This window comes from Protopterus annectens, chromosome 12.part0, assembly GCF_019279795.1.
Source record: "Protopterus annectens isolate FY-2018-M chromosome 12.part0, PAN1.0, whole genome shotgun sequence".
NCBI classification, from domain to species: Eukaryota; Metazoa; Chordata; order Ceratodontiformes; family Protopteridae; genus Protopterus; species Protopterus annectens.
In genome coordinates this window covers 142951700-142970399 of record NC_056746.1, presented here as the reverse complement: position 1 = coordinate 142970399, position 18700 = coordinate 142951700, and the positions used below count along the sequence as shown (strand labels likewise).

Below are 18700 nucleotides of genomic sequence, written 5' to 3'. Positions count from 1 at the left end.
TGTGTACTTAGGGTATTGCCATTGATGTGGCAATATGCAGGAACATCACTCTTGCCGAAAGGGATGATAATACATTTTTTTGCATTGAGTTTGAGGCCATGACTTTGGCACCGATCATTTGTTTGTGTAAGACATTCTTGAAGGATGTTGACATCATTTGGAGATTCTATGACAGCTCCCAGTTTGCAGTCATCAGAAATCTTTGTCAGCCACAGACCATTAGTTTTTGCTTGTACTTCTGAGAAATAGATTCGAAACCATAGAGGTCTCAGGACCGATTCCTGTGGAACACCACTGGTAACAGGTCTGCTGTTGGAGGTGGATTCCCCTATTTTGACTGAATGGGTTCTATCAGGGAGTCAGTTCGCAACCCACCTTATGACATAAGGGTTGATGTCTAGCTGAGAGAGTTTGTCAATGATGCCTGAGTGAGGGTTAGTGTCAAATGCCTTGTCCAGGTCCAGGTTGGCTGTATGCACAGATTTCTCCTTGTCTAGAGCCCTTGTGACTGTCTTGAAGAAGTCTACCAGGTTTAAGAAAGCATGATCTCTCCTTGACAAATCCAAACTGGGTAGGCTTTAGTGTTTGAAGATGATCTATATCTTTGTTGATAAGGTCCACGGTGGTTCTCTCCATGGCCTTGCAGATAAGGCTAGTCAGGCTAATAGGTCTATAGTTCCCTGGGTCAGTAGAAGCACTTCCTTTGTGCAGGGGATAACGGTGGCTGTTTTCTGTTCAGCTGGGATGAAGCTGGTGGTTAGACTGTGATTGAAAAGAGTAGCCAATGGTGATGCTGATTCTTCTTTGAGCCCATGTAGGATGCAGCCTCGGATGTTAGCAGGTCCCATAGATGCTGTGCTTTTGCCCTTATAGAGGGTGCTTATGACCTGCTCTTTAGCGATACAAGGTAAAGGACAGGTGGTAGGGATGTCATGAAGTATGTGTGGCGGAGATGGGGAAGTGAAGTCTTCATCAAAACTGTTGGCTAGCAGGTTAGCTATGTCGACTGGCTCAGTGTATGTGTTACCATTAACTACCAGTTTGGGGCAAATCTGAGCCTTACCCTTCAGTTTACGGATGCAACCAAAAAGCACCTTATGGGTGTCCCTGGTTGAGGAAGCCAACTTGGATTCATAGTTTGCCTTGGAGGACTTCACAATAAGTCCATCTTGCTTATTTAAGCTGAGGAGGGAATATCCCCAGCCTACAGCCAACTCCCTCTCACTCCTGGATAGCAGTTTCTTCCCTTTACTGTAAAGCCTGTTAATGGTGGCTACCCACCAGGCAGGTCTGCCCTTCCCTGAAAAGCTTGCCTTGGTCCTAACAGGTACTGCCGAGTCAATGCAGTTATACAGGTGCTTGTATAGGGCATTGGTGTAGAGCTCATTGTAGTTACTGGTTCAGTCTGAGCGGAGAGGTGCAATGGAGCTATCTATACCATCCCATAAAAGGCCACAATCTGCCTTGGAGACATTTCTTAGTCCAGTTGCCAGCAGGGGAGGGCCAGGTGTAATAGTTACCTCAAACAAGACTGACTTGTGGTCAGATTTCACCAGAAATGAACCACAGTGGGGGAGCTACAGTGGTCTCCCATATTTGCAAGCACCAGTTCCAGGATTTTGGTGCCCCTGATGGGGGTTTCAATCAGCTGGTCTAGGGCTCTGGAGATGACAAAGTTGAGGAACCTTTGGGCAAGTGAATTTGAGCACAAGCAATACACCCAGTCAATGCTCAGGTAATTAAAGTTGCCCAAAACTATGGTGTTAAGATGTATCTTGATAGACTCAGGTAGATCTAAATAGGCAGAATGGGTCTTCTGATTTTATGGAGGGGGTTCTGTAGCTGGCAATGACTTGAATATGTGTCCTACCAACAGCCAACTGCACCTGAAATATCTCCAGGGCATCATACTGTCTGACAAATCTGGAGGTGTATATATCTTTGATGAACATTGATATGTCACCTCCTTTAGTTTTCTTGCCCTTCAGTTTGTGGCCTGAACATGTGGAAGGAGGAAGTGTAACCTGGTATGGCTGGGGTAATCCCCACAGCCCTGAACCAGGTCTCCGCAACTGCACAAATGTCTGTGTCCTCCAGGGTGAGGACTGCTTCTGGACTAGAATATGCAAACATTAGAAGAGAGTTATAATGAATTTAAATACATAAATAAATAAATAAATAAAAAATAAATAAAAAATAAGATACAAAAAAGTAAATAAAAATACATAAATAAATAAATAAAATAAATAAAAAAATAAGATACAAAAAAGTAAATAAAGTAAATCAAATTTAAAAGCTCTATTTACATCAGAAACACAACAAATACAACAACAGGAATAGACTTGGTAGAAATATAAGGATATGCAAAAAAACAGCACTACAACAAATAAGAGGGGCACACGTAAACTTACCCACCATCAATCTGTACCATAAACTTACAGTTCACAGTTGTCCTAGTACAGATAGAGACATATGAAGTGAACCAGAGAGTTTATGTAAACAACAATGACATATTGTACACAAATAATGTTTTACCCATGTAGCGGTTAAGCTATGGCTTTATTTGCTTATTTTTAAAATTTGGTTCTTCTTCCCTCAACCTTCAGTCTATGTTTTCCACCTGTAGGACCATTATTTTATTTATTTTTTCCCATGCAATTTCTTTTTAGAGGGGTGACGTTCAAGGAGAAAGAGAACTGGATCTGTCATACAGTATGAGATTTTTTGTATATGTGCTACTTGTTAGTTCTACATTCCTGGAGAATTTGGAGAAAGTATTTAGTGAAGTCATTAGGGAAATATGGAATATGCGAATACTGCTGTTTTGGTGCTAACTCCCAAAACATGTAGCTGTGTCACTTTTACTGTTCTTGGTGTCTTAGGGACAATGTTTCACTCTTGTATATGCAGTCCTTGTTGCATCAACGCCATCTAACCCAACCTCTAATTAAATGAAAATACGCTCCTAGTTTCTTTTCAGTCCTAGCTTATCAGTGTGACACAAATACATGTCATGTACTCATGTTTTGTTTTATAGATGTTACCTTAATACCTAAACCTCATGATAAAAGAAAATATTTTACTGTGTTTACCTAATCATTGGTAAGTTTTTTCTGGCACTTTTCTCCTTCAAACCTGTTGGCCACCATCTTTGCTTTCCTTGGGGATACCATTTCTACAGTCATAGGAGGGTGCTCAGTATTCTTCATCACCTATTGTTTACAATGCTTGGGGATACCATTTCTACAGTCATAGGAGGGTGTTCAGTATTCTTTATCACCTATTGTTTACAATGCTTGGGGATACCATTTCTACAGTCATAGGAGGGTGTTCAGTATTCTTTATCACCTATTGTTTACAATGCTTGGGGATACCATTTCTACAGTCATAGGAGGGTGTTCAGTATTCTTTATCACCTGTTGTTTACAATGCTTGGGGATACCATTTCTACAATCATAGGAGGGTGTTCAGTATTCTTTATCACCTATTGTTTACAATGACATGCCCCATTGCCGCATGAATACTTCTGTTCATGTGCAACCCCTACTAATGGAATATGCTGTTTGGTGAACATGTAAATCTCATCCTTTCATGCTGCCTTCCCAGAAACATGCACCCTCCCTTGGCTGTCAGTTATGCAGCACACTAGATTACCTTCCTCCCTTTAGGATGGGTAAATTAGCATCGGCAACTCACTGCCCCCCTTCCCTTCCCATGTGGCTCTTGCATTGTTCAGGCCACTAACTTATCCTGGGTTGTTTGGGTTGTGGTGAGGGCTTTCTCCCTCTTCACCAGCCATCCTATTATTGGCAGTGTCTATATGTTGTTATACTAGTCTGCCTGATTTATTTTTAATTTGCATTATCTCTGACCTTTATCTGTGTATACAACATAAGCTGTGCAAGCATTTTTGCGCATTGTGTTGTGCTTTGAATCTTGAAAGGGTATTTGTATCAGTAAGTAAAATTTAATAACTCTAAGCATACCTTCTAGATCAGAAATCATGGACTCGTGTTTTGCCTTTAGTTTTGTCAAATTCTTGGCTTTCTCCTCCTCTTCAGCAAGGTTGGTTGTAAGATCTGACACTCTCTCTTCCAGAAGTTTCCTTTCCTGTTAAGAGTATAGCATATAATAAGTAGGCCTCACATTCATTTTTCTTTCAGGTTTAAAAAAAAAACAGATCTGAAATAAACTGAAATTAAGTAAGCAACAAAACACACAATGAACATAAATTTGCACACTGAATTTTAGAAAAGCTATCAATTATACTTCAGTGCAATGACTTATCTGTTATATTTTGTATTGAATTTTTTGCATTATAAAACCCCTTTTCATTGTTAAATTCTTATCATGTCTGCTTTATAGTCTGAAATATATATGAGGATTTATGTTTTATCTGTTGCTACATCTATAAAATGTCTAAATCCTTACGTCCTTTAAACATTGTAGACTAACTTACATAGGTACAGTAGCCCCCCCCCCCCGAAAAAAAAACAAAACACCTGAACATCTTAATACCTTAATCTGTATAAACTTCTCAGTACTACTAGGCCAGTGGAGTTCTTGGTCTATATCTCCTAAATGTAATGCTAACTTCCTTTCAGAATCAATTATTCCCAGTTATCACACAAAGAATTTATGGAATTAACCATTCATTGCTTTCCACTGAACTCAGATTAGCATTTCAGGAAAGGAATAAATGTGGAAAGAGAAAAAATTATCCACAAACTATTTGAGGATTTAAGATACACTTGCAAAATCCATATAAAAGTACCCAAATCCAAACACTTCTGGATCCAGCAATCAAAGTCTCCTTTGGTTTCCTACGTACTTATATGATAGAATATCAGTCCTATTATTGCAGACAGTGAAAACAGTCTGCCATCTTAACCATGCTTTTTGATAGGTCATACTCTGCAATTTTACTTATAATATCTGCAAATGTTTTATACACTGTTCATTCACTAACTCCAATACATCTCCTGCATTCAATTCCTTACCCTTTAAGTACACTACTTAATGGATATGATAACTCATTTCTTACACACTTCCTAATCTGTAAGATCACAATTAATAAAAAAAACTCCTGTTTAATTAACACATGCATGTTTTTGCAGATCTTTTATAAGTCTCTGTCCTTAAACTGGCTTCCCCATTTACTGCCAAGCTCTTCACTTTCATACACTTTGCATTATTCCCCCCCCCCTTCTTCTGGCTGGCCTGCAAACATGTAATAATCATATCACTCCCAAACAGCCCACCTTCCTACAATTTACTCTTTTATAGACCCACATCAGACTTCTCCATTCTGGCCAAAAATTGATTTATTTTTTGCTTGAGTACATATGTTAAGATATTAGCCTAGTGTTTGTTCAATGTTAAGTAGATGATCTTCAGAATGGCGAATTAAATGTGCCAGTGTTGACCTTACTGATTGCTATTTGTTACAGGAAATATCGCTATCAGTGTGATTTCTGTTTTGTGTGCAGGAAGGGGTTCTTTGTGCATGGTGTTTTGTCTTTTTTCTGTGGCTGTGTGACTGTAAACTTAGTATGTTTAAGTAAGACAAGTGATGTGGTAAAGTCCCTTACATGGGCACGGGGGGATTGCTCCTTGCAAGAAATTGTATTTTGGAAGATTTTCACTAGCTGGAGGCTAGACCACTGTTTTCATCTGGTTGAACCTTCATGTAATTGAGACTCAGGAAAATGTAAGGGAACCTCTAAATATTTCCTTTTAGTGAAATGCCACCTTGTGACAATATCAAAAATATTGTCTTACTTAACGTTGTCATTCCCATTTATTCCAGTATGGGGGAAGGCATATTCGGTGGTGCTGTCTTTTTTGACTTAAAGAAATCATGTGACATGGTGAACTCCATTCATCCATCCATCCAGACATCCTCAACCCCTTTCCAGATTTTGCACATGGGGTCAGGGTGTCACTTCAGCAGTGACAATCATCTTGAGCCAAGGTTTTACACCACTGGGTGGCTAACCCTGCCATGGTAATTCATTCGTACCCTCACTTGCAGACACACTCTCACCTACAGTCAAAGTAGAGTGCCCAATCCACATACTACATGTCTTTAGAATGTGGAAGGAAACCAGAGCACCTGGAGGAAACCCACGTGACCTCAAGGAGGACTCTGCATAGAAGGCCCCCCCCCCCGACCGAGAATTGAACCAGAGAACTTCTTGCTGTGAGGGGACAACACCCACCGGGGCCACACCCGTATAAGTCATTTATGTGTTGGCATTAAAAAGCTGACCTTGGGAAAAAGTCTCACAGCCAGTTTAGTACTTTCCTTTCCACAATGACAACAAATGTTATATCTGAGAATACCTTCTTGGCTTCTGATTACATATTGTTAGGGTTTTACCAGGGCCCAGTTTTAGGCACCTTTTTCTTTGTTGTTTGTATAAATGAGATAACTACCCATAGTCCTGTTCACCTCAAGTTGATATATGCCCAACATTCAAAGGATACTACAGGACGATATCTAGAAGGTGTGGAACAGAGATACTTGTATGCATCTTGAGGCTGGTACTGCAGAAACTCACAGAATGACCTGTCCAAGAGGACAATGCCATAATTTCCCCGCTCCAGCCTTGATACCCTGCACAGCAGTGGCATTTCTCATGTTGCTGTCTTTGAGTACCTTGTTCTGTGGTTATATCCCACTCTCAGCTTCAACTGTCACACTGATCTAATCAACAAGAAAACATCTCACACCAATCTAATCTACAAGAAAACAGCATCTCACCTTCAAGTAGCTTAAAGGTCACAAAACATCTAACACCAAAGACGAGGCTTTAATTCAATTTACTAAGAATATTCTCATCTCCATACATTAATATGTCCATCCTATTTTAGTCTTTGGATCAGAGTCTTGACAGTACAAGGCTACTAATAGCTCAAAATATGCTGGAGTGCTACAGATAAGTGCATCATTGTATACATTTAGCAGGCTGTCTTCCCTTAACTGAAAGAGCAACCTTGCACACATTTAGAGACAGACTTCTTAATCTTTAAACTTAAAAAAAGGCTCACTGTAAAGGTTTTTAGTTAATGGCCATGCATGATATCTAAAAGAGCAAACTGAAACTGAATTATGTACATCGTTTCGGTAACAGCATACATCAGAAGTAAAATATTGGTCTCTCTATGTTGTTAAAGCCAATATTATGGTTCCTGCAACTATACAGTTTACTCCAAGGCATCCACTTTGTTCAGCTAAAAATAAGTGTATTGTAAGCTTGCATTGCACTTTTTTTAACTGCATTTTGATTAATTGCTGTTCATTTTTGCTGTTTTTACTGCTGTGACTGTTTTTTCTGCACTTTGAATTTCTAGTACTTCTGTATTTCATTGCATAGGCTAGATTCAGATTTGCTGAATCTAGGCTGTTTGGTATTACTTGAGCACTAAAACCAGGCAACCTACATTAAGAGGGCCCTCCTGCACCCTTGTGGTAGAAGAGTGTAGGCCAGAACCCATCTGAGTTGAGGATTACTGGAAAAAGGCTGAGATTTGGGCTTTCCTTTTGGTTAATTTGTGTTTAGCCCTGCCATTTATAGATGCAAACACTTAGAAACACAATTTTCCATTGATATCTGCTAGACAACCTTCTACTTCCTGTCTGGGAGCAATGCAGTTGCACACTGCTACCCAGTGAGCAACTCAGCTGTGCATTCTGAGATGGTGACACAATGTTCCACCCCTAGACTTCCACGGAATAGCTGCCCTTGTTAGTCTCACAAGCAAATCCCAGTCCAGCCTGCCCATCCCCACTAGTTACTGCATTATATACCTGCCATAATAGGCGGACAGTTTCCTACCACTTCCTCAGCCAACCTGATTGACATGGACATCCTGAGGCAATGCAGTAATTGCCTCATGTATACTGTCAGCCACTTGCTCCTAAAGCAAACAAACACAGCATGTGAGAGATGTAACTATACAGTGAGATTAGAATCAGTCCTCTCACATAACAATATACAAGACATACAACAGGTTGTCAGCACACACAGCTCCTCTCTCACACAAGATAAGGTCAAGCCACATAAATCCACATACCCAGAGGTATTCACTAAGAGTCCACCAAAAGACCACATAAATCCACATACCCAGAGGTACTCACTAAGAGTCCACCAAAAGGCCACATAAATCCACATACCCAGAGGTACTCACTAAGAGTCCACCAAAAGACCAGAGACCTCCCAAGTGCAAAATACATACACATACTGGTACAAGGACAGATTCAACCACTACACATAACAACAAACATATCAATGTCTAAGCAATTAAGCCCCTAAAGCAAAACACCTAAAAATCTAATGTTCTGGTCACAGGCAACTCAACAGTGAGACATACAGATGTCCCCCTCATCAGGTTAAACAAGAAGGGCACGGCCAGCTGCCTGTCAGGTGCCAGGATCCATCAAATCATGCACACACTCAAGTCACTCAGTAACAAGTACCATTATGACTCAATCATAGTACATGTTGGTGTAAATGACTTGAGATGTACCTCTCTGGACTATATGAAGAAAGACATGATTGAACTCTCAGATTATGTATCCCAGGGAGGTATGTCCCTAGCCCTAAGCAGCATTCTATCTTTACCTAGAATGATGCCACAAAACAGACAAAAAATGATTGATGTCAATAATTGGCTTAGCTTCTGGTATCACTCTAGGGGGATCCACTGTCTGTCTGTTTGGAAAGGGATGATCAACAGTCCACACTGCTTTGCAAGAGATGGTGCCTTTTTTAGACAATGTCCAAGCAGTAAAATTTCCGATGTAAAGAAATCCATTAAAGACAAACTCAAGGTCATGCTGCTTAATCCTAGGAGCTTAAACAGTAAACTGCACTCCCTGGAAGAAATCTTCATCATGGAAGATGCTAAGGTTTGTGCTGTCACTGAGACTTGGTTCAAGGCCACTGCATGCACCCCGGCCATACAAGGCTACAATGCCTTTCACACTTTCAGACCCCAAAACAAGCATGAAAGAACCAGAGGTGGAGGTGTATCCATCTTCATTAAATCTAAATAAACCTCGAGAGTGGTGAAACAGTACAACTGTCTTGAGCTACTCCAGATCCAATTAACTATAGGTAAAATACCGCTCCACATCATTGCTAGTTATAGGTCCCCTACCATAAACCAGGAAAAGCACACCACCTACCCAGACTTGCTAGAGTCTCTCAGTATGCAGCCAAATGCCTTGGTCATGGGATATTTCAACTATCCTTTCATCTACTGGGTGACTTACATGAGCATAAATGTGATCGCTATGAGGTTCCTGGACTTTATTAATTCAATTGGCCTGGAACAGTTGGTCCACATCCACACAAGGGGCTCAAATGTCCTGGACCTAGTGCTCATTAACATGGGGGGGGGGTCACTGCACTACCCCCTGTGTGTTGCCCTCCCTGGCAAGATCAGACCATAAATCTGTCTTGTTTGAAGTAAAGATCAAACCTGACACCCCCACAGGAGTAGATAAAATGAAAAATTTATCCAAAGCAAACTATTGCCCACTAAGTGATGGTATAAAAAGTTTCAAAGCCCCTGCTAACATACAACAATGACCCCTATGCAGAGAAATACACAAATGCTCTATATAGCCACTTAAGCAAATGCATTAACGTAGGTGTACCCAACAGGAACAAAACCAGGTCTTCCCAAAAAGCAAGCTACCCTGGTGGACTGTAAGTAATAAGTTAAATAACAAAAGAAAGAAACTGATATCTAAGAACAGGAGGGAATTTACTTAAAAGAGGAAGAATACCCTTCACAATCTGAAAAATCAAATCAGGTATCTTAAGTCTTCTAAGGCTAGCTACAAGTCTAAATTAGCATCCCTAGCTAAAGACAATGATAAGGCATTATTTGGTTACATCTGAAAGCTAAAAGGGAATGTATGCTAAACTTATAGTGGATGGTACCACTCACACTGAACCTGAGGAAGTTGCCAACCTGCTAGCTGACAGATTTGGCAATAACTTCACTCCCTTGTGTTCACCAGACATACCCCAAAGCATTCCTGACACCAGTCCTCTACTATCTCCAAAGAACAGGTCATACAAGCACTCTCCAAGACCAAAATAATGGCCTCTGTGGGACCAGATAGCATTCCAGGCTGCTTACTAAACAATCCGAAACAAGACCTAGCAGAACCACTTGGCACTCTGTTTAACCATAGCTGACAACTGGCTTTGTCCCAGCAAAGTGGAGAACAGCAACAGTAATCCCCTTGCACAATGGTGGTCCATCAACTGCCCCTGGGAACTATTGACCCATAAGTCTAACCAGCTTTATCAGCAAGGCCATGGAAAGAATCATTGTGGACCTTATTCACAAGAACACGAGTGACCTTCACTCCTTTTACCCGACCAAGTTTGTTTTCATCAAGGGAAGATCTTGCTTATTAAACCAAGTGGACTTCTTTGAGAATATTACTAAAGCCCTGGATGAGGGCAAAACAGTACATACCACCTATCTTGATTTAGCCAAGACCTTTGACACAATCCCCCATTCAGGCATCATAGGGAAACTCTCATAGTTGGGGATTAACCCATACATTACTAGATGGGTAGCAAACTGCTTCACTGACAGAATGCACACTGTCAAAGATTGTGAGTTCACCTCCACCAGTAGACAAGTTACCAGTGGGGTACCACAAGGATCTCTGCTGGGCCCTCTACTGTTTGGAATCTATTTCTCTGAAGTCCAGGTGAAGGTATATGGCCTGTGGCTTACCAAGTTTACAGATGACTGTAAACTGAGTGCAGTTATAGAGTCCCCAATGATATTAGCATATTACAGAAAGGGCTGACGCAGACAAATGATTGGTGACAAACTCATGGATTAAAACATAAGGCAAAAACATGTCTCATTATATCCTTTGGCAAAGAAGTAGCCTCTGCTAATTATGATATAGATAGCACCCCTCTAAGCTCAAACTAAGTGGTGTGAGACTTGGGAACATAGGTTGATAGTAATCTAAACATTGATCACCATGTGTCCATAGTGGTAAGAAAAGCATTCTACATTGTGCATCTCATAAATAGGGTCATCACATCCAAGACCACGGAGGTTATAGCTCCGATGTATTCAACCCTACTCCATGTTACATAGTTCTTATTAATCATGCATTATTTATTTATTGATTTATATAATATAACTTAGAAAATACATGTTATTCACTAACAGATATCAAAGAATGCTACATAATCTCTTCTTCACCTTGAGAGTTATATCAAAAAGCATTTCAAACACTGTTCAGAGTACTAATTAGAAAATCTTTTAGGAGATGGTTGAAAAGGAAAATTTATGAATGAAGCATTTTTCTTATTCCTCTTTCTGCAGTTTTTTCATCTTACTGATTTTTACCTAGAGTAGCTCTCAACTGTCCCTGATTTTGCAGAACTTACTGCAAGACAGCTTGAAAATGACATGAAATTGATCACTTTTATTACTTTCCAAATGAGAAGAATACATTTAAAAAATGATCAAACTCCACCCAACGCACATTTAAAATGTAAAAAAGTGAATTCAGGCAGTAAGAAGAACAGAAGACTATTAGCAGTAACACTAGTCAGAGGACAGTAAGTTACTCATCATCTCACTTTACAGGTCATCAAAGTGCCCCTCTTATATTACTTTGGGTTTTATTTATTTAAATTTGTTTATCAGGGTAGAAAATTGATCAATAACCAATTAAAGGCTCAGCCCAGGTTACATGATAAAGTAACAAAACAATATGTAATTAACAATGGTTTACACTTATGAGTAAGCACAGATAATCTGACAAAGAATATATAGACAGAAGATCTAAGAAACCAAATATATTTACACTTGCATAATTAAATAGAAAAGGGAAATACAGTTAAAGTAAGGAGGTAGAAGTGGTGGAGATATGGGTAGTAGTTAGATTAAGAAAGCTAACAGAGACCAGTGAGATGCAAGAGGGGATTAGAATATATGTGTAGTGGGTTTAGAGCAATAATGGTGCAGTAAGCTGAATCACTGTTAAGGATGAGTGAATATGGGAGCTAAAAGAAATATCAGTTGGATATATTGATTTATGTGACACAGTGGCGTAACTACCAGAGGCGAAGTGAGGCAATTGCCTCAGAAGGGCCAAGTGTGGGGGCACTTTGGGCAGGGGCGGGGCATTTAATTAAAAAAAATAGTTTTTTTTTTTTTTTTTAAGTAGGTATAGTAGTCAGGGGCCGGGTGTACTAGAAATCATTTAGGCAGTGGTCACTTTATCAAGTTGAGTGGGAACCAAAAAAATGGAGTGGAGGGGACTATTTGCGGTTTTCTCGGTCTCGGACGACCTCTACTCAACTCACGACCGTGCGAGTCCCGCGAAATGAACTGAAAAATGGACATGATGGACAGACAGGGTGTGAGTGTGAGATGTGTGTGGATCAGGGTGTTCAGACTTAGAGTGTGTGTGTGTGTGTGTGTGGGGTTCACCTCTCCTGGGGGCAAATGGTATGGACACATATGCAGCAAACATTGAAATGGTGTTGTGGTTAAATATAATTATTAAAAGCTTTAAATGCAAACACTTCACAATTTAAATTTTCAAATCTTAATTTCTTGTTCTTTCCACAGTAAATCGAAGTAATGCATTTTTTTCTCTTGTGTTCTAGTGTCCTGAGTACAGCCAGTGAGCAATAGAGTGATTACCCTTGTTGAATAGTTGTCAGAGACTTGTACTACATGTATGATGTAGTATGTTAGTATGTGGTAGTGAGTGAAATAAAATAAAAGTAAATAATAATAAATATTTGCCTCATCTCTCTTGGCCTTATGAGTAACCTAATGAGCAGCAGTAAAGTTGTTTGAGTCAAAGTTGTTCAAACTAACAACCCCGTAGAAACCATATCACCCGTTTTCTGTTATGTAGTCCCATTTATATAAAATTGATTTTAATTTTTTGTTTTTGCTTAGCATAAGTTTTCTTTGTTTTTTAGTGCTCTCAAGATAACACCATTTTTTACCTACTGTGTGACTGTGCATCTGGTACATACACATTTCCATTTTCACAACATGAAATATACATGAAAAATTCCATAAAAAACAGATGTGTTGTTGTTACACTGAATCATCAGGGTCCCAGTATGTCTTTAAATAAAAACAGTAGTTGTTGTGTCTTTATGGATAGATTGCTTGCTTAGTGTGACCTTCTATTGCTTCTAGTGTATTTTGTGTAGTTTTTATCTCTTTGGCTGTATAGCCACTAGTAATTTTTTATTGCCACATGCACTTAGCATGCACTACTTAATTAGCATGCACTTAAATCACTGTATAACTAAGCAGACTGACTGTAAGTCCCACAATAGCTTGCAGTCAGTTTTCCACAACTTCCATACTATAGCTTTTTGTCAGTTTTTGTATATCTGTTAAAAAAAAAATTTTACCTAAAAAAAATCAAAAAAAAAAAATGATTTAAATAATGTGTTTAATTGCATAGATAATGGAATCAATCAAGATGGAAAACATATCACCAAGTCAGTGCCATAGATGGATGGAGCTGTATCAGATGGTAGAACTTTGGGGGCTAAAGAAGTGACTTATTGCCAAGGCTGAGCAATGCCACAGGTAGAATATCTAAAGATGCAGGTGCCATGTGTGAGAAGGAGAGAAAGAGAGATAGAGCAAAAAGAAAAGAGATTTAAGAAGAAGAAGAAAACCCAAACATTATAAGGAAAGGACTATAAAAAAGGACTATAAAACTTTCTGGCAAAAACGAATGCCATGCCAAGCAAGGAAACTACTGAGAGCAAGATAGAATGAGGGGCTTGCATCCCCCCAAGTAGACTTTTTATTTGTGTTTTTATGGTATTTTTATTTAGTTTTTTATTTGTGTTGTGTTTGAATGTAGGTTTTTACTTTAGTTTTTTTGCATGTTTTGTCATAGGAGAAAAAAAAGAGTTATTAAAGGTCCGATTAGCCGACTATTTCCATTAGTGTAAGTCACCCTGAAAAGCAATGGAGAAGAAAAGAAAGAGTGCTGTAATTTAATTATGTATGTTAAGCCCAACGGAGCATGACAAGAAAAAAAAAGCAAAAGAGTAGAGAGGAAGAAGATCTTTTTTTTTTTTTTAAACTATCTTAAACTCTTTAACTATTTTAACTTTGTGAAAAGCAATGTGCAGTACATTAGAACTACGCGAAAACAGGACAGCTGCGGAAGGGGGGCATGGGCATTATACAATTCCATTTTTTAAGAAAAGTAAGTATTTTTTTTTTTTTAAATAAATTATATAGCATAATAATAATCCACTTCTGGATGGGGGTAGGTAAGGCTTACTTTACCATCTTTGTGCTTATTTGGCCGGCTTAACTTAGCCAAACCCACCAAACCACACCAACACGAATAAATCCAGGCATATCACACCCAGGCATGCTTTATTATAACTTAATAACCGTTATTTATAAATAAAACATCACATTTTGCTGTTTTTTTTTTCTTGCCAGATAATGTTTGTGGTTGCTCACAACACATTGCTGTCATTTCTTCATTTTATTTATTCTTATTTGTATGCATTAAAACTGTTCTTTAAAATTATTCCCTAGGTCCCTCTGTAAATAGGGCTCTGTCTCTCTCATAAGGCTCACCAGCGTATATATATATATATATATATATATATATATATATATATATATATATATATATATATATATACATATATACAAACACTCTGATTGTGGTTACCCTTGGTTAACTTATTTGCACATAAATATATTTGTAAGTATAATATAAATAAAAATATTTTAATAAATGTATCAGTGATGGTTAGATTCAAGTAATCACAAAATCAGGTATTTACAGAGAAAGGCATAAATTTGATTATGCAATCCATAATATTCTGTCAGATCAACACTAACTAGTTAAATTAAAGGCTATTTCTAGGTCATTTATAGATAACATTTTAAAGAATCCTTGAGCTGCAGAATTCCAGAATACAGGAAGGAAGAAGGATCATTGATAGTTTTGCTGATAAAAGTCCAAGAAGTCATTCTAGAAGTAGGATTGAACAATGGAGGTACAATTCACATTCTGTTATCTGTATAATGTACTGTTTTATAATTGTTTATGCCAGTGTCATAGGTCGAACATTACTATATGTGATTTCTTTGGCTTCGGTCATCTCAATGGCTTCGGTTCCTGGGGGGGGGTTGGGGCGCCTAGGAAAAGTTTGCCTCAGGGTGCTTCTAATGTAGTTACGCCACTGATGTGACATATTCTTTAGATAGAGATTTGAGTTACATTCAAACTGTTTTAATAAGTATCGTTTGAATTGTAGCCTGAACATGGAGTACTTTGTGTAATCAATTAAATCAGGAGGAAGTGACTGCCATAGTTTGGGGCAATACAGAGAAGTAATGGCTAACAGACTGCAGTCTGAGAAATGAGGTTTATAGGGAGGGACCAGATTGGGCTCAGCTTATTAGGTTAGAGGTTTGAGTGGCAGTAAAAAGTTTGGAAGAGAGAGGGGAGAGGATGTCGAGTTTGAGTATTTTGAAGAATAAGAAACTGAGAAGAAGATTTGGTATGGTATGTACTGGAAGCCACTGCCTTTGAAAGAGCAAGACAGTGGTGTTTATTCCATGGTGAGTTAACTATGAATCAACATACTTTATTGAAGAGGGTCTGAAAGCTGGCAGCATTTTTGACATAGGCAGATGCAAAAAAGAAGAAGTCATACTCAGGTTGGTCAAGAAGGATGCCTTTTCCTATAGCAGCCCTTGCTGGATGAGAGAGGAACTGAGGTATTTTATTGGCCTAGAAAAGTAGCTCTCAACTTTTCTTTGCACTCAAGGAAGTTTAGTGATTGGTCTAGCCAGATGCCCAAACATCTAAAGGAGATGCTGGTTTCAATGGGATGTTATCACAGACAAGGATATTAAAAGGATTGAAGGGATTTTGGATAATCTTTTACAGGTGCCAGATAACACAGACTTTGTCTAAAAAATGATTTCCAGAAGCTATATTACTTGAACTATATATTTTTTCAGTTCAGAAAAGCAGTCAGCATTTTATCATATAATATGCATAAAATAGTTCAATATGAGGATGTTTACATTCCTAATGTGTGGAATAAACTATTAATTCCAATATCAAGTTTACAATTTTTAGACTGTCATATCCTAAAGCAGGGTTAAAATTTGTTAATAATGCACTTTTTGTTTATGGGAGTAGTGAAGTTTCATCTTTTGAAATTTGTGGGTATGATCTTTTGTTTTGCTAAAAGGAAGCTTGCGAAAGAAGTAGCATAGCTAGAGTGGGGCAAAGGGTGCAAGGAGTCAGGGGTTATGATTGGTAGATGCCGATCAGTGGTAGTGTGATACTTGCATTCAAATGCTGGCAGTGCATATGCATTCAGGACGGAAGCACTTGAAGCACTATAGCTTCAGTACTGAGTGTGTGCTACAGACAATGAATGTAGCAAGCTGCTTGTTATATTTGTAGCAAGTGGTTTGATACAATTAATAAAAGAGGAACCTTTTTTTGCTGATCAGAAAGTCAGAAGCCTTTTTTTTTTATTTTTGCTTCTCGACTTAGAGGGGAAAAAGTACAGTTGTGTACACTTACCATAAATGTAGATGTTCGAGTGTATTCACTGTTGCAGTCATCACGTTTGGGTTATCTGCTTGCAGTAGCCCTCAGTCAGCCTGATTAACAAAGTCTTGGGTCCTGTGTCAGTTGCTGTCCCTTCTTCCATGATGTCAGGTCATCAGGGGTATAAAACATGCAGCCAACGTCATTACCTCAGTTTTTCTTGCCCCAGATGTCAGGTGCCCTCCTAATGGGAAGCAATTAAATCTATAAATATACAAGGTTATGCCTCCAACAAAAAAGCAAATACACCAAAAAGCTTTTGAGCATAGTAAAGGAGAGTAGAGGTATAGCCAAAAGAAGTAAGGGGGCTGGAGGGAGGGTAACCAGGACTGCAACAGTGAATACACTCGAACATCTACATTTATGGTAAGTGTACACAACTGTACTATGTTCTTTGTGTTTCACTGTTGCAGTCATCACATTTGGGTAGATTCCCAAAGCTAAGGATGGGAGGAGGAATTTAGATAGCATTAAGACCAGCTATAAGGCCCTGCAAGACTGCAGTGGCAAAGCCAGCTCTGGATTTAGAGAAAATTGGCAGATGGAAATGCTTGGTGAAAGTATGTACAGAACTCCAGGTAGCAGCTTCTAGGATGTCCCTGGTAGGGACGCCTCTGAGAAAGGCTGTAGAGGTAGATGCAGCCCTGGTTGAGTGGGGTCTGATCCCCTGTGGGATAGGTTTTCCATGGTGCTTGTAGCAGAAATAAATACAATGGCCTATCCATTTGGAAATGGTTTGCTTTGAAATAGCCTTCCCCTCTCCCACTGCAGCAAATGCCACCAGCAGTTGGTTAGATTTCCTTTGAGGCTTAGTCCTGTCCAAATAGAATCTAAGTTGTCTGTGCACATCTAAGGAGTGCAGTATCCATTCCTCTTTGTTCTGTGGATTAGGAAAGAAGGTTGGCAAAAGACTGTACTAATTAAGGGCCACACTGGATACCACCTTGGGAATGAAGGAGGGATTGGTCCTGAGGGACACCCTGTCCACATGAAAGATGAGGAAAGGCTCCACTGCCATGAGGGCCTGTAATTTAGATACCCTTCTTGCTGAAGTGATTGCTAAAAGGAAAGCTGTTTTCCAAGAAAGGAAGTTTAAGTCTGCAGTAGCAGCTGGCTCAAAAGGAGGAAGAGTGAGTTTTTCCAATACAAAGTTAAGGTCCCAGGCTGGAGTTGGAGCTCCCCTGGGTGGTCATAAATTTTTGGCCCCTCTGAGGAACTGTTTGAGCAATGGATGAGAGAAGGGGGGGGGTTCTGTGTTATGAGCTGAAATGGCTGAGACATGAATTTTGATGGAGGAGAAAGACAGGCCCTTGTGAAGCATCTCAGTTAAGTATTGTAAAATCTGAGGTAAATTGGGCACTGCTGTGCTCATCCCTTGAGATTGGTTCCAGGCACAGAATCTTTTCCATTTTTCAGCATAAGATTTTCTAGTACTAGGCCTCCTTGCCTCTAAAATGATATCCATTACTGGTTTACTGAGGGATGGTAAAGGAGAGATTAGGTAATTAGCCAGGCTGCTAGGTTCAGTGTTTGAAGCTGAGGGTGTAAAATCTGGTTCTCCTGCTGAGACAATAGCGTAGGAGTCTGAGGCAGGTGCCATGGGGCCAACAGTGACACACTGCGCAAGAAGGGGTACCAGTGTTGGCGTGGCCAGTCTGGTGCAATCAAAATCGTCCTTGGTTTGTCCTGTTTGATCTTTAGTAGTACTTTGGAGTGCAGAGGCAGAGGAGGAAAGGCATAAACTGATAGGTTTTTCCAGCTGAAGGACAGAGTATCCACTTTCCAAGCTTGTTTGTGGGGAGTCCTTGTGCAAAATTTGTCCAATTGATAGTTCTGGGGGGAGGCAAACAAGTCTATATCTGGGGTCCCCCATTTCCTTGTCAACATGTTGAAAATCCCTGGTTCCAGTTTCCACTTGTGTGGGTCCATGAGGTTTCTGCTTAGTTCGTCTGCCAGTGTATTTAGTTTTCCTGGCAGGAACTGAGCTTGTAGATGCACTTGGCAGCTCAGGGCTGTGTTCCACAATGCCAAGGCTAGTCTGCAGAGAAG

General features: G+C 39.5%; 1 protein-coding gene across 3 annotated transcripts in view; it reads right to left on the bottom strand.

The window, feature by feature from the left end:
* Window positions 1–18700, bottom strand: part of MYH11 (myosin heavy chain 11) — a 547944-nt gene that overhangs the window by 132442 nt on the left and 396802 nt on the right. For all 3 annotated transcript variants that reach the window (XM_044089163.1, XM_044089164.1, XM_044089165.1), the window contains one exon: window positions 3987–4110. In XM_044089163.1, the coding sequence (XP_043945098.1) occupies window positions 3987–4110 (124 nt within the window). The remainder of the gene's footprint in view (window positions 1–3986; window positions 4111–18700) is intronic.